Genomic DNA, 12047 nt, shown 5'->3' with positions numbered 1-12047 from the left:
ATTTCAATTACTAAGTCCCCCCCACGTCGGTTTTTAGACTCGTCTACTGACGGGGAAAAGAACGGACGATTCCAAAATATAACAGGAATTCTTAGCGAGCCATAGATGGCCAAAGCTACTAGAGGGACGACTGCCTGGCGCAATACCAAAAAAATGAGTGAGAGATGTTTAAATCACTCCCAAGCCCACCGCGGTGGCTGTAACTCCGTCGACCCCCATTCTGGGGATCACGGTGGTTCGGCCCGCTCGGGGCTCCGCCCCCAGACGCGCTAAAGAGCGCGGGTCTCGGGAGCGGGGCGGGGTCAGCCGCTGGAGCGTGGGGCGGGGCGGAGCCGGACTCGGGGCGGGGCCTGGATCGGGGCGGCTAGTGGGCGGGGCCGGCTTTGTGGGCGGGCAAGAGGGCGTGGCCGGTGTGGCCCGCGCGGCCGCAGGCCGGGTCTCCGGAGGTGCGGGTGTGCGGCGCCTCTGGGTTAGGTTTGCTTCGTCTGGAAGGTAATCTCAATTCGCATCTTGTGTTTTGCTTGTTGCCGGGGGTGAGGGCCACCGCCCATTAATCATTTTATGAAAGAAGACGATGGCTGCTGCGATGGGGAATGGGGAGTTGGAATTTCACGGGGACCAAGTTTGATTTCGAGAAGGTGGATGGTGGTGGCGCATGCACGACACTGTGAATGTACTTACTGCCCCGAACTCTACACTGAAAAGTGGCCAAAATGGTTAATGGAATGTTGTGTATGTTTTACCACAGTTGAAAGGGAAAAAAAAAGAGGTGTTCCGGTTGTGGCGCCGCGAAACGAACCCGACTGGTATCCATGAGGACGCAGGTTCGATCCCTGGCCTCACTCAGGGGTTAACGATGCGGCGTTGCCATAAGCTGTGGTGTAGGTCGTAGACCCGGCTCGGATCTGGCCTTGCTGTGGCTGTGGTGAAGGCTGGCATCTGTAGCTCCGATTGGACCCCTGGCCTGGGAACCTCCATGTGCTGCCGGTGCAGCCCTTAAAGAAGAAAAAAGAGAAAAGAACCGGGGTTTTGGGTGCCGAGCACAGGTTCTGAATCCTCCTCTTCTTTCAGCCTTGTAACTTTGGGCACTGCTTGGCCTCTGGGCCTTGGCTTCCCCACCTGTAAAGTGAGAGGTAGCCTGTAAACCCGCTTCACAAAGACAAGGTAATTTCTCCTGGCCGTCCTCATTATCCTCCTAATTTCTAGGTTTATCTGCTGTTTTCATAGATGATTTGGGCACTGCCTGCCCTGTTGTTCTAGAATGTGCTATTGGTGGCAATGAGTGAATAAGAAAAAAATACAGACAAGTGTGAAAGCAGCTGACGGTAGCTGGGCAGCTACAGGTTTCTTAGGGAAGACTTCTGCCTGCAGGGGCGCAGGTGTTGCAAACAGTAGCCACTCATTACTGCTTCCCAGTGAAGGGACTTGTCATATCCTATCCTGTGGGTAAAATTATGGATGTGCTCACGATGCAGAAGCATATGTTTTTTCAAAATACATCTCTAAGTGTTCCAGGGAGAGCACGGAGACCCTCAGCGGTCCCTGCAAAGCCTGAGGGGGGCTGCGATTGATGTTCAGGGTGTCGGGGCTGCGTGGGAGGGGCTCTGTTTTGGGAACACAGTGGTGAGGAAAGAATGTATGACTCTTGCCGTCTTAGAATCACAGTGTGGTGGGGAAAACTTCCAGGACCGAAGCATCACAGAAGTCAGGGTAAAAGCGCATTTAAGTTAGGTTCGTAAATCCTTTGACACGCCTTTCTAAAGCAGAAGCCAAACCTTGCTCCCCTCAATATGGGTGCCTCTGGTCACTTCTTTCTCTTTTTTGTCCGGCTTTTTAGGGCCTCCCCTGAGGCATATGAAGATTCCCAGGCCAGGGGTCGAAGTGGAGCTGCGGCTGCTGGCCTGCACCACAGCCACAGCAATGTGGGATCTGAGCGGCGTCTGCGACCTACACCCCAGCTCACGGCAGCACCAGATCCTTAACCCACTGAGCGAGGCCAGGGATTGAACCCACATCCTCACGGATGCCCGTCAGCTTCTTACTGCTGAGCCACCATGGGAACGCCATTAATCACGGATTTCAAATGCACAGGACGTGGCAGAAGTGATGCTCTGTGACTTCCACGTACAGGTCCTAAGAGTACGCTTCCACCTGGCTCTCTCGTGGCCCAGCACGTGGACTCCCGTGGGCATGGCCCTTGAGCGGCTGTGGTGAACTGCTCCATAAGTGTCAGTGAGGGAGTTCCTGTCGTGGCGCAGCAGAAAGGAATCCAGCTAGGAGCCATGAGGTTGTGGGTTCGATCCCTGGCCTTGCTCAGTGCGTTCAGGATCTGGTGTTGCTGTGAGCTGTGGTGTAGGTCACGGGTGCGGCTGGAGGGTGCGGCCCTAGAAGAACACACACAAAAAAGAAAGAAATGAAATGGGGTGATCAGCACGGGTCCTACACACGTTCAAAGGATAGTGAAGGAATATGATGAACAACCCCATGCCTACAAATTTGATAACTTGGGTCATTTGTTCAAAACCACTAACAAAACTGACGCAAGGTCAAGTAGGTCATGTAAACAGGCCTGTATTGATGAAAGTGTCTGAATCACTAAAGTTGGTCATCGTCCGAAAGAGAAAGCACCGGCCACACAGATGGTTTCGCTGGTGAATTCTCCTGAACACAGAAGAAAGAAATGATGCCAGTTCCCTGTAGTCTCTTCCAGAAAACAGAAGCAGGGGGAACACTTCCTCACGCATTCTGTGGGCCAGCATTCCCCTAATACCAGACCTGATAAATATAAGAAAGGAGGAGTTCCCGTTGTGGCTCAGGAGTTAAAGAACCCGACTGGTATCCACGAAGACTCGGGTTCAATCCCTAGCCTCGCTCAGTGGGTTAAGGACCTGGCGTTGCCGTGGCTGTGGTGTAGGCCGGCAGCTGTGGCTCCGATTCGACCCCTAGCCTGTGACTCTCCATAGGCCGCAGGTGCAGCCCTAAAAAGAAAAAAATGTACCAATAAATAAAAAGGGCTTGAGCATCTCTTCACAAAAGAAGCTAAGTCTCCAGCGAGCATCTGTCTGCACAGCTGCGAGCCATCATTAGTCATCGGGGAAAATCGCGTTAAAACCATGAAGAGGAGTTCCCGTCGTGGCGCAGTGGTTAACGAATTCAACTAGGAACCATGAGGTTGTGGGTTCGGTCCCTGCCCTTGCTCAGTGGGTTGACGATCCGGCGTTGCCGTGAGCTGTGGTGTAGGTTGCAGACGCGGCTCGGATCCCGCGTTGCTGCGGCTCTGGTGTAGGCCGGTGGCTACAGCTCCGATTCAACCCCTAGCCTGGGAACCTCCATATGCCACGGGAGCGGCCAAAGAAATAGCAACAACAACAACAAAAAAAGACAAAAAAGACAAAACAAACAAACAAACAAACAAAAAAAACAAAAAACCACGAGGAGATTCCATCTAAATGGAGAAACTGACGCTGTCGTGCGTTGGCGAAGGTGTGAAGCATTTGGACCCCTCGTCCCTTGCTGGTTGGAAGGTGAAATGGCGCAGGCATGCTGTCGCTTTCGAAAGCTGGCACTTTCTGATAAAGTAACAAGAAACAGGCACGCAGAATACGTATTCCAAGTCCTGGCTGTCGGTCGTCTCCTAACTCGTCTCCAGTTGCAGCCACACTGACACTTCAGGACTGGAAGTCAGAGATCCCATCGTGACTCAGTGGAAACGAACCCGACTAGCGTCCACGAGGACGCTAGTGTCTGTGGTGTAGGCCGGTCGCTGTAGACCTGGAAACTTCCATATGCCTCAGGCTCGGCCCTAAAAAACATATATATATGTATATATATATATGTTTCTTTTTCGTCATGGTCTGTCCCAGCAGACTGGATATAGTTTCCCGTGCTGTGCAGTAGGACTTCATTTCCTAGCCCATCCAAATGTAATAGTTTGCATCTGCTGACCCCCCAAATCCCTCTCCGTCCCAGTCCCTCCCCCCTTGGCAACCGCAAGTCTGTTCTCCATGTCTGCATGTCAGTGAGTCTGTTTCTGTTTTGTAGATAGGTTCGTTGGTGTCGTATTTTAGATTCCACATGTAAGTGACATCATATGGTATTTGTCTTTGTCATTTTGACTTATTTCACTTAGTATGAGAATCTCTAGTTGCACCCATGTTTCTGCAAATGGCACTCTTTGGGGTTTTTATGGTTGAGGAGTATTCCATTGAATATATATACCACATCTTTTTTTTTTTGTCTTTGTTTTTTTAGGGCTGCCCCCATAGCATATGGAGGTTCCCAGGCTAGGGGTCCAATTGGAGCTGTAGCTGCCAGCCTACACCACAGCCACAGCAAGGTAGGATCTGAGCCACGTCTGTGACCTAACACCGCAGCTCATGGCAATGCCGGACCCTTAACCCACTGAGCAAGGTCAGGGATTGAACTCGCAACCTCATGCTTCCTAGTTGGATTCGTTTCTGCTGCGCCACGACGGGAACTCCTGTACCACGTCTTCTTAATCCAATCATCTGTTGATGGACATTTGGGTTGTTTCCATGTCTTGGCTGTTGTGAATAGTACTGCAGTGAACATGCGGGTGCATGGATCTTTTTGAATTATGGTTTAATCTGGATATATGCCCAGGAGTGGGACTGCTGGGGTCGTATGGCGGGTGGTTCTATGTCTAGTTTTCTGAGGACCCTCCATGCTGTTTTCCAGAGTGGTTGTACCAACTTAGATTCCCACAGGCAGTGCGGGGGGGTTCCCTTTTCTCCACACCCTCTCCAGCGTTTGTTATTCGTGGACTTATTAATGATGGCCATTCTGACGGGTGGGAGGTGGTACCTCACTGTGGTTTTGATGTGCATGTCTCTAGTAATGCGTGATGGGGAGCATCTTTTCATGTGCCTGCTGGCCTCTGATGGCCTGACTTTGGATATACGTACCAGCCCGCCTGCACTCACGGTTGTGGCTGAGAGGCACACTTGCTCCCGGCCGAGGCTGCGGAAGACTGGCCCGAGAGCCATCCTGAGGGACACAGCCGCGAGGTGTTAGCGAAGATGCAGGATGGCCCCCATGTCGGGCGTCCTTGTCGGTGGTCCACGTGGGAAATGATGCCTCGTGTCTAACACAGGACGGAAAGGAGGCCAATAAAAGAGGGAAGGGAGGCGGGGAGAGGTCTTCCTGTTGGTCCTCCGGGGAGTGGGCAGCAGCCCCACTGCTGTGTTTAAAGTGCTGCGAGATGGGGAACCCCGGATCGAGGGGACGAGCCGTGTGCCAGACTCCGAGCCCGCGTCTGCGAACGGCTGGAGCGCGCATGGCCAGAGGGGCTTCGAGGCGTCCAGGGAGCCGTGGCCCGGTCAGGATGCAGGGCTGTCCTTGTCTCAGAGGTTATCCTCGCCGTGGCGGGTGCTGCTGACCTGGGGGGGGAGGAGTCCAAATGGTGCGGAAAGAAAATAAACGAAATCAACGCAGATTAGGAGGAAACTGAGAAACAGCAGGGTACAGTCCAAGTTTCTGTTTGCAGCATTGCTTGCGTGTGTGTTCGTTTGGAGAAGAGCTGGGTTTTCACAACAGATTTGCATCTTCTTCCTGCCTTTTCTATCAAGTTGGACGGAACGGGACCTCGGTGGGCAGAATCGTAGATGCTGCCTGTTCTCAGACCCTGGCCCTCAGGGAGCTGGAATTCCCCACACGTATGATTCTCATTGTTAAAACACCTGAAACCGTATGGAAATGGCATTAAATTTTATGTTTCTCATGCCCTGTCTTTCTTTACAGACGTATAATTTTACTGTATATATAGAAGACATTTTATTTTATGTAATATCATATCAATAAGAACATTTATGAATGACAACGTATATGCTTATTACAGTATTTCTAGTATTTAAGATACATTTTTAAAGTATATATAGAGAAAGTGCTATTATGGTAAATATATAGTATAGAGAGAGAACTATGAGGTTAAATGTAATACAGTAAAATACAGAGTAAATATATTTGTATATAAATTTGTAGATATACATTTTAATATTGTGTAGTATAAAATCCTATACGCAGTAAAATTATAAATCCGTAAAGAAAGACGAAGACATGGTAAACATAAAATAGATATATTTAGTGTGTATAGTATGAAAATACATATTTAGTGGGAGTTCATGTTGTGGCTCAGTGGTAACGGACCTGACTAGTATCCATGAGGATGTGGGTTTGATCCCTGGCCCCGCTCAGTGGGTTAAGGATCTGGCGTTGCAGCAAGCTGTCGTGTAGTTAGCAACGTGGCTCGGATCCTGTGTGGCTGTGGCTGTGGTGTAGGCCGGCAGCTGTCGCTCCGATTGGACCCCTCACCTGGGAACTTCCATATGCTTCAGGTGCAGCCCTAAAAAGCGAAAAGCAAAAGCAAAACTGAAAAAGCCACCATATTTCGTATACAGATTTACAGTAATGTGTATTCCCAAACAACATAATGCGCGTTCGTGAGCCTTCTTCGTAGGTACAACTGTGGGATTTGCACTTTTTTCCCATTATGTTTATAACATTACTCATTTTCACGTACGAAGCTCTATAGCTCATTCATTTTCTCTGCTGAATAGCGTTCCGCTGTGGACTCCACCCCAGCTTCCTTATCCATGGTCTGGCTGATGGAAACGTGGTGGGTCCCAGTCTTTTCGGTAAGGCGGACGGTGCTGCTGGGGCCGTTCCCATACACGTGGAAGGGTTTACCTGAAGGCGCGTGACCTCCCTAAGGCTGGGAAGGATGGTTCCAGGGGAAGGGCCTCTTCAGTTTCACGAGATGCGGGAGGGTAGCCAGGTCAGCTTTTTCCCGTAGAGCCCTCAGAGGAAAGCTTCCGCCGTCGCTGTGTGTGAATCGGAAATTCTTTAGAGTGCTGCTGCTGTCAGTAGGCTGTCTCGGGAGGTGCCGCTGGGGCTCAGTGGGTTGCAAGAACCCGACTAGTCAATCCCGTGGGGCTGCTTTTTCATGCCTTTGCCTTTTCGAATTCCTGACTTAGTGGGAAGCCAAGGATGCACCTTTCTCTCTGATGAATTTCTCAGTCATTTCTCCTGAATGTTGTGTCTGAACAGGGTTGAGAGATAGAGGGACTCCACAGGTCAAATATGGCCTGCCAGGTTTTTTATTTTTTTAATTAAAAAAAAATTTTTTTAATTTTTGCATTTTGCTAGGGCCGCACTTGTGGCATATGGAGGTTCCCAGGCTAGGGGTCCAATTGGAGCTGTAGCTGCCGGCCTACACCACAGCCACAGCAACGTAGGATCCGAGCCATGTCTGTGACCTACACCACAGCCACAGCAATGTCAGATCTGAGCCACGTCTGTGACCTACACCACAGCCATGGCAACGCCGGATCCTTAACCCACTGAACGAGGCCAGGGATCGAACCCTCAACCTCATGGTTCCTAGTCGGATTCATTTCCGCTGCGCCAGACAGCGTCACCTTCTGGAGAGGACACATTTGAGCTGAGACCTGGGCAGCGGGCCTGGGGCTGTGTGGGCAGATTGGTGCCCGGAGCCCGGAGCCCGGAGCACGGAGCCCAGAGCCCGGAGCCGGGAGGAGGGGTTTCGCTGGATCGTGGGAAGAATTCGGGTCTGTGGAAAACCAAGTCGCCTGCAGGTGGCGCCCTGGGCCCACCCTTTCAGTCCATCCTGTGGGGCTGCTTTTTCATGCCTTTGCCTTTTCGAATTCCTGACTTAGCGGGAAGCCCAGGAAGCACCTTTCTCTCTGATGAATTTCTCAGTCACTTAACCTGAATGTTGCGTCTGAACAGGGCTGAGAGACAGAGGGACTCCACAGGTCCACTATGGCCCAAATCCCCCGAACCTCCTCCCCTGCCTTGCCCAGGCCCACCTGGGCCTTCCCGCAGGGCTCACTCATCCTCAGTGTTCACCCTCTTCAGACGGGGCTGTGTCAGGACTCAGCCCCTGCTTAGCTGCAGGAGCTCCTGGGTGAGTTGTTCACCTTCTCTGAGCTGCTTCCTCCCAGTGAACGAGGGCCGTAACCCTGACTTTGGAACAAGGTCCGGGGCCATGGAGCGGGCAGGGTCTCTGCCTCGGTCCTGGCTGTGCCCCGCGGTAACTGAGCCCAGCGGCCAGGCACTGTTGTTAGGACCCGCTTAGTCCCCAGGACAACCCCAGAGACAGGCATGCTGGTCTCTTGGGGGGGGTGGGCTGGAGGTGTTCGGGTCAGCCCGAGGCCAGAGGCCAAGCTCCACCTGATTGTGTTGGGCCATCTCCCTTTTTAATTTTTTTATACTTTTTTTTTTTTTTTGTCTTTTTGCTATTTCTAGGGCCGCTCCCGCAGCATATGGAGGTTCCCAGGCTAGGGGTCCAATTGGAGCTGCAGCCACTGGCCTACGCCAGAGCCGCAGCAACGCGGGATCCGAGCCGCGTCTGCAACCTACACCACAGCTCACGGCAACACCGGATCGTCAACCCACTGAGCAAGGGCAGGGACCGAACCCGCAACCTCATGGTTCCTAGTTGAATTCGTTAACCACTGCGCCACGACGGGAACTCCCTTATTTTTCTTTTTTAGGGCCTCACCTACAGCGTATGGAGGTTCCCAGGCTAGGGGTCGAATCAGAGCTGCAGCTGCTGGCCTCCACCACAGCCACAGCAACACCAGATCCGAGCTGCATCTGCGACCTTCACCACAGCTCGCGGCAAGGCCGGTTCCTTAACCCATTGAGCAGGGCCAGGGGTTGAACCCTCGTCCTCTTGGATGCTGGTCAGGTTCTTTTTTGCTGTGTCACACGGAGAGTCCCCATCTCCCTTTTTTTGGAGATGAATGCCCTCCCTGGAGTCCTTCCTGAAAAGGGGTGATGAGATTGGAAAGTGATGCTCTCTGGGTCCGTCAGCAGGAGGGAAGACTTGGGGTGAAGAAAAGTACTTCTCTGGAACTGTGTCACCCCCTCCTTGGCCAGTGTGTCGTAATGATCAAGAGTGCTTAGGGGGTCCCGCCGAGGTGCAGCGGAAGCGAATCCGACTAGGAACCCTGAGGTTGCGGGTCGGATCCCTGGCCTCACTCAGGGGGTTATGGTTCTGGCGTTGCCGTGAACTGTGCTGTAGGTCACAGACAGGGCTCGGATCTGGCGTGGCTGTGGCTCTTCTGTCGGCCGGCAGCTGTGGCTCTGATTAGACCCCTAGCCTTGGAATCTCCATGTGCTATAGGTGCGGCCCTAAAAGGACAAAAGACAAAAAACAAAAAACATAAACAGTGCTTAGATTGGAGTTCCTGTCATGGCTCAGCGGAAAGGAATACAACTGGCATCCATGAAGACACAGGTTCTATCCCTGGCCTCGCTCGGTGGGTTAAGGATCCGGCATTGCCGCTGCAGCTCTGATTCAACCCCTAGCCTGGGAACTTCCATATGCCGCATGAGCGGCCCTATAAAGCAAAAAAAGCAAAAAAAAAAAAAAAGAGTGCTGAGATTTATTGAGCACCTCTTATGAGCCAGGCACTGCCTTAGGTACTTTATAAACATTATCTCATTTAATCTTTCAGCATTTTTTAACTTAAAGTACAGAGTAGTATACAAACACCCATTTACCTATGTCCAGATTTTTAAATGTGCATATTTTGCCATATTTTCCCCAGTATTTTTCTTTTTAAGGGAAAAAAATTCCAAGTCTCTCTCTCTCTTTTTTTTTTTTTTTGCTTTTTAGGGCTGCAATAGCAGCACATGGAGGTTCCCAGGCGAGGGGAGGGGTCCAGTGGGAGCTACCGCTGCTGGCCTACACCAGAGCCACAGCAACCCCAGATCTGAGCCGCATCTGTGACCTACATCACAACTCATGACAACGCTGGATCTTAACCCACTGAGCGAGGCCAGGGATTGAACCCACAACCTCATGGCTTCTAGTTGGATACATTTCCACTGCACCACAACGGGAACTCCAGATTCCAAGTTTCTTGATCTCTCCTAAATTTCGTTTTTTTTTTTTTTTTTTTTTTTTCGGTCTTTTTGCCTCTTCTAGGGCTGTACCTGCGGCATCTGGAGGTTCCCAGGCTAGGGGTCTAATCAGAGCTACAGCTGTCGGCCTACACCACCGCCACAGCCACAGCAATGTGAGATCTGAGCCGCATCTGTGACCCACACCACAGCTCACGGCAACGCCGGATCCTTAACCCACTGAGCAAGGCCAGGGACCAAACCTGCAAACTCATGGTTCCTCGTTGGATCGTTAGCCACTGAGCCACGCCGGGGACTCCTCTCCTAAATTTCATCTTCTGCCCCTCCTCAGAAGAAGCTTGGTGTATCCATAAATAATACATACATTGTTTGATATCTTTTAATGAATTCTTTATTGATTTAATTGTGGATTCGCATGCAGTTGCAAGAAATTGAACACTTTGGCCAGTTTCCCCTCATGAGGCAAAGTGGTGTGGTGTCACAGCCAGGGTGTAGACATGGACACACACGTCCTCAGGTGTGTTTGTGTGTCACGTCTTTCAATGGACACCAGTGCTTCACCATATGCATATCCTTCTGCAGCGTCCTTTTTCACCCAAAATGATATTTTCAAGATCCGTCCATGTCGGGAGGACATTCTGTTCTAGTTCCTACACTGTGTGAATACACAGCAATTGATGATTCATTTCGCATCGACATCCAAGTAGCTTTTGGCTCTTTCGGTTGGTGTTGGTGTTATAAATAGTGCTGCCATGCAGAGACTTGTGCTTGTCACCCCCGGCTGTAGTTGAGAGAATGTGACGAGAGGTGAAATTTCCGGGTCGTGAGGTAGCTGCATTCTGATTATTAGACATTAATGAAGTGTCCTCCAATTCGTACGCCTTCCAGCTGCGCGCGAGTCCTTTGGTTCTCATGTCCTGTATGTGAAAGCCTCTCTCCCTCACTGTTGTTTGAATTTGCATTTTCCCGATGTAAGTAGATTTCCGATTTAAGCAGAAAAGGAAATTATTAAAAGCAGCTAAAACTGGAGTTCCCACGTGGCTCAGTGGTCAGTGCACCCAACTAGCATCCATGAGGACGTGGGTTTGATCCCTGGCCTCGCTCCGTGGGATAAGGATCCTGCGCTGCTGTGAGCTGTGGTGTGGGTCACAGACATGGCTTGGATCTGGCGTGGCTGTGGCTGTGGCTGTGGCTGGAGGCTACAGCTCCAATTCAACCCCTAGCCTGGGAACCTCCATATGCTTCGGGTGTGGCCCTCAAAGGACAAAGAGATAAAAAAATGAATGAATGAATGAATGAATGAGCGAAAGAATCTAGAACCTCCAGGAGGGTAGGAGACCAGGCTCAAAGACAGAAATGTGCAGGTGGTACCAGGAGCTGGCGGCGAGAACAGAGTGAAGACAACACGGGGTCCAGGTGTGAGCGCTCGCACCCCAGCACCACTGGCAGCAGCCCCCCCTTCCAGTCCCCTGCCTGGGTGCTGGTGGGGGCCCACAGCCTCCACACCCCTTGGGCATGAGTTATCGCCGCTGTGGAGGCTGCTCTGCTTGGGACCCCGACTTCGCATCAGCCTGGCTGTCCAGCTGGGACTGAGTGTCTGGCATGTGGCCCTCCGTGGTGGGACGAAATGGTCAAAGGAGGGAAGTCCTCGAACACCGAAAGCACGGTTCAGGGGCGGAATGGCCAAAAAATGACAGGCGTCCGGTGTGTGTAATTGACAGTAAGCTGAACGTCTGGTGTGTGATCTTGAGCCACTTGCACTGAGTCGTGGGTACATGTCCTTCACCTCCTCTGGGTGGCTCGTCTGTTCCGCATGGAAGTCAGTGAGTTCTTTATAAAATTCTGCAAGACGGTCTTTCAGCCTTTGGTCTGTGTTCAAGTATGTTCTTCGCGGCTGGGCTGCATTTTTTCACCTTGTTCCTGTCGTCTTTTGTCACACAGGTTTGACCTGCTGATGCCTGTCAGTGTTTGCACCAGTAAATAAAATATCAATATTTGTCTTTATTACGCGGGTTCTGAGCAGCTCTGGTTTGAGAACATGGCCAGATAGGTTGCTGGGATCCACACGTCCATTGAAAACAACTAAAGTGCTGGATAAAATGGAAAAACGATCCGAGGCACGCATTCAAGTCAAT

At 51.3% G+C, this 12047-nt stretch overlaps 1 protein-coding gene across 3 annotated transcripts in view; it reads left to right on the top strand.

The window, feature by feature from the left end:
* SNX8 (sorting nexin 8) overlaps nucleotides 1-12047 on the top strand; it is a 144362-nt gene that overhangs the window by 75266 nt on the left and 57049 nt on the right. The window contains exon 1 of one of the 3 annotated variants that reach the window (XM_085016347.1): nucleotides 47-157. The exons of the other annotated variants lie outside the window; for them this stretch is intronic. Coding sequence (XP_084872473.1) covers nucleotides 106-157 — 52 coding nt within the window. The 5' untranslated portion in view covers nucleotides 47-105. Of the gene's footprint in view, nucleotides 1-46; nucleotides 158-12047 lie in introns of those variants that run through there. 3 annotated transcript variants of the gene reach the window in all.

This window comes from Sus scrofa, chromosome 3 (genome assembly GCF_054392235.1).
Source record: "Sus scrofa isolate SSC_HxYL_T2T_F1_AM1 chromosome 3, Sscrofa_HxYL_maternal_Yorkshire_Landrace_v2.0, whole genome shotgun sequence".
NCBI classification, from domain to species: Eukaryota; Metazoa; Chordata; class Mammalia; order Artiodactyla; family Suidae; genus Sus; species Sus scrofa.
The sequence above is the reverse complement of the archived record's forward strand: the minus strand, read 5'-3'. Positions and strand labels throughout refer to the sequence as shown.